The following is a 3,184-nucleotide window of genomic DNA, read 5'->3' as shown; positions in this document are numbered from 1 at the left end:
TTTATAGAGGATTAAAATGTATAAGAAATGATATTATTGAAAATATGTTTGGCTAATTTTTTTTGTATATTTATTTCATATCTTTTATTAACACACATTGAAAACAAACAATTAAAAAATTATGTTTTAAAAAAAAAGTTTATGTTAAAAATTGTTAACGCCAAAAATAATTTATTATTTGAGCACAAAAAAAAAAAACATCCAAGTGTAAGAAATAAGAGAAATCTTATACCCTTTAATCCAAGGGCATTTCTAGTTTTTGACATAATAAAAGTAAAAAATAAAAACATAAAATTAAACATGATATATAAATGGGTGGCAAAGAAAAGAAATGCTTTGTATTTTTTTCAGCGATAATATATATGTATATATGTATCTCATATAATATATATATGTATATATATTTACGTGTTTATTTTATTTTATTTTATTTTATATTTTTTTTTTTTTTTTTTTTTTTCTGTTGTAGATATTTGGTCGTTTATCAGACAAAGAATTATTGGGTCATGTAATTTCGCATAACAACGAATTTATAGAACTTGACAAGAAGAAAAAAACGAAAAAATGGGAAATTTTATTTAATAATGATTATATAAATTTTGACATTCTAAAAAATTTTTTATTAAACAATAAATTTGAATGGCCTCTCACAGTAAATTCTGGGCAAATAAAAAACCAAGGTTCTATAAATATACCAGGTATATAGATTATTTGAAGAAATAAAAAAATTAAAGAATTAATATATGTGTAAGAAATATATATATATATATATTATTTGCACATATACCCATTTCAATAATTTTATGACCTCATTTTTTCATGGTCATCTTCATTTAACTTTTTAGTATCTCCAATTGTTTATGTTGAGAATTGTAGGAAGATAAGTGAACAAGTCAAAAATAAAAATACCAAAATAAATTTAAAAATAATAAATGACTATATTAGTGAAATGCCTATATCGAACGACGCCATACGTAATAAAAAGAAAAAAGAAAAAAGAAATAATAATATTATTATGTTATCATAGGAAGGAAAGAAATTATAAGACCTTTAAATAAATACACGTTCGTATTTATTTATTTATTTATTCATTTATGCATTTTATTATTATTTTTTTTTTTTTTAGAATGTGTTTTCTCATCGTTTAGCGATTATGAAGAATTAACAAAAGAACAATTTATAAATAAAATTCATGAATGGGCTCCTTCAGATGGTAAAAAAAAAATATTAAAATAATAAATAAATAGTTAAATAAATATATATATAAATACATATATATATATATATATATGTTAACTTTTTATCAAATACCATTTATGAGAATTTTAATATACTCCAATTTATTTCATTTTATATTATTTTATTTATTTATTTATTTATAGGAATAATCGATTGGTACACATTTGTTTATAATTTGAAAGAAGAACCATCGGATAATATTAAAAGATTTTTTGATTAGTAAATAATTAAATATAAGTAAATTAACAAAATGTGGAATTAACACGCAACAAATGGGTAAAAATATATAATATATATATATATACATACATGTGTGTATATATATAATATCATTTGTAGTTACAATATTCCATGTATCGATATTTATGTAAATTTTTTTTTTTTTTTTTTTTTTAACAAAAATTTATAATTTGTTAATATATTATACTTTGAAAAAAAATTTTTTAGTAACATTTAATTATTTACATAAAAAAATTAAAACATATTAATATATCAATATATATATATATATATATATATATATATGTGTGGTAGTTTTTAATAATGGTGTGCTTTCTTATAAATGGTTAGCTCCTTATCTTCATCATTTTATTTTATATGATTATTTTTCTTCATTTCAAAATTGCATATATTCAACACAGTAACTGCACTTTTTACATTTTTTGTTATATGTGTTATCATTTTGATTAATACATACAGGTGTATCAAAATCATGTTGATTATCTTCACATATAATTTGAAGCTTTTCCATATTTCTAACTTCCTTACTATATATAGTTTTTGTTTTTTTAAATTTATGTATAAGTTTGCTGGTTTTGTTTATTTTATTTGTAGAAGATGATGAATTTATATTTAAGAGTTTATTATTATATAAATTTTTGACTGTAAGTAAAGAACCATGTTTTCTTAATGCAATTTCTTTAATTTGGAATATAAAATACAATTTCATTTGTTTCATATATCCACGTGGATTTTTTGTAGATAATAAAGCTAGTTGTTTTTCATATTTGGACAAATCATACGTATTTAAAGAATATTTTTTAATTAATTTTGTTAATGAAATCATTCTAAAATTATTATCTAAAGCTTTACATTCTTTACATAAATATATATTAATATGAACTAATGTTTCATTATAATTTTTTTTTTTTTTATTACATAAAAAGCATTTGTCTGATTTTCTATTTTCTTCTTCATTTTCCATTACCCTTTCTATACTAAATATAAATTCGTTTTTATTTTTTTGAAAATTTTCATTTATTTTTTTTGTATATTCTTCTTGATCATCTAAATGAAATATATCATCTTTAATATCCAAATACAAATTATCTCTATGAATATTATTATTATTATTTATAATATATAAATTATTATTATCATCATCATCATTGTCTAAAAGAAATCCACCTTCATTATTATTTATATTATTATTATTCATATTACTGTCTTCATATTTATATTCATTATCTATTTCATGTATATCATATGGATTTGTTAATATCTCTATATCCTTTTCAGCATTTTGTTCCCTTGTAACTTTATCAAAAAAGTTTTGCACAAAATCTTTTTTTTGAAACTTCAAATAAAAGTTTATATGGGGTAAACGATCATCAAAATAATCAATTTCATCACTTGTATTATTTTCAAATAAAATATTATTATAACTTACTTTTTCCTCATCATTTTGTGAATCATCGCTATGTATCATATTTTTCAAAACGAATGCAAAAACAAAAAGAATAATAAATAAATAAATTGAATAAAATAAAAAATAAATAAAAAAAAAATAAAAAAAATTAATAAAATAAATAAAATGGTGTGGTCATATAATTTATGGGGACAAAACAGCATTAAACTTTTGATATTTTCTATTACAACACCAAAAAAAAAAAAAAAAGAAGGATGAAAGGAAGGAAAGAAGGAAAGAAAAGAAGGAAAGCAAAGA

General features: G+C 19.2%; 2 protein-coding genes across 2 annotated transcripts; one reads left to right on the top strand and one right to left on the bottom strand.

Moving 5' to 3' along the window:
• Positions 1-27: 27 nt before the first annotated feature.
• On the top strand, positions 28-1,459 carry PRSY57_0708700 (hypothetical protein; the record flags this gene model as incomplete). The annotated part of the gene is made up of 5 exons (XM_012906748.2): positions 28-273; positions 470-698; positions 846-974; positions 1,127-1,213; positions 1,383-1,459. 5 exons carry the CDS (start codon positions 28-30, stop codon positions 1,457-1,459), a joined length of 768 nt encoding a protein of 255 aa, XP_012762202.2.
• Positions 1,460-1,855: 396 nt separating this feature from the next.
• On the bottom strand, positions 1,856-2,947 carry PRSY57_0708600 (DNA repair protein, putative; the record flags this gene model as incomplete). Its single annotated transcript, XM_012906747.2, has 1 exon — positions 1,856-2,947. One exon carries the CDS (start codon positions 2,945-2,947, stop codon positions 1,856-1,858), a length of 1,092 nt encoding a protein of 363 aa, XP_012762201.2.
• Positions 2,948-3,184: the final 237 nt, after the last annotated feature.

Source organism: Plasmodium reichenowi, chromosome 7 (genome assembly GCF_001601855.1).
Source record: "Plasmodium reichenowi strain SY57 chromosome 7, whole genome shotgun sequence".
Classification (NCBI taxonomy): domain Eukaryota; phylum Apicomplexa; class Aconoidasida; order Haemosporida; family Plasmodiidae; genus Plasmodium; species Plasmodium reichenowi.
Note: the sequence above shows the minus strand (reverse complement) of the source record. Positions and strands in the feature narration are given on the sequence as shown.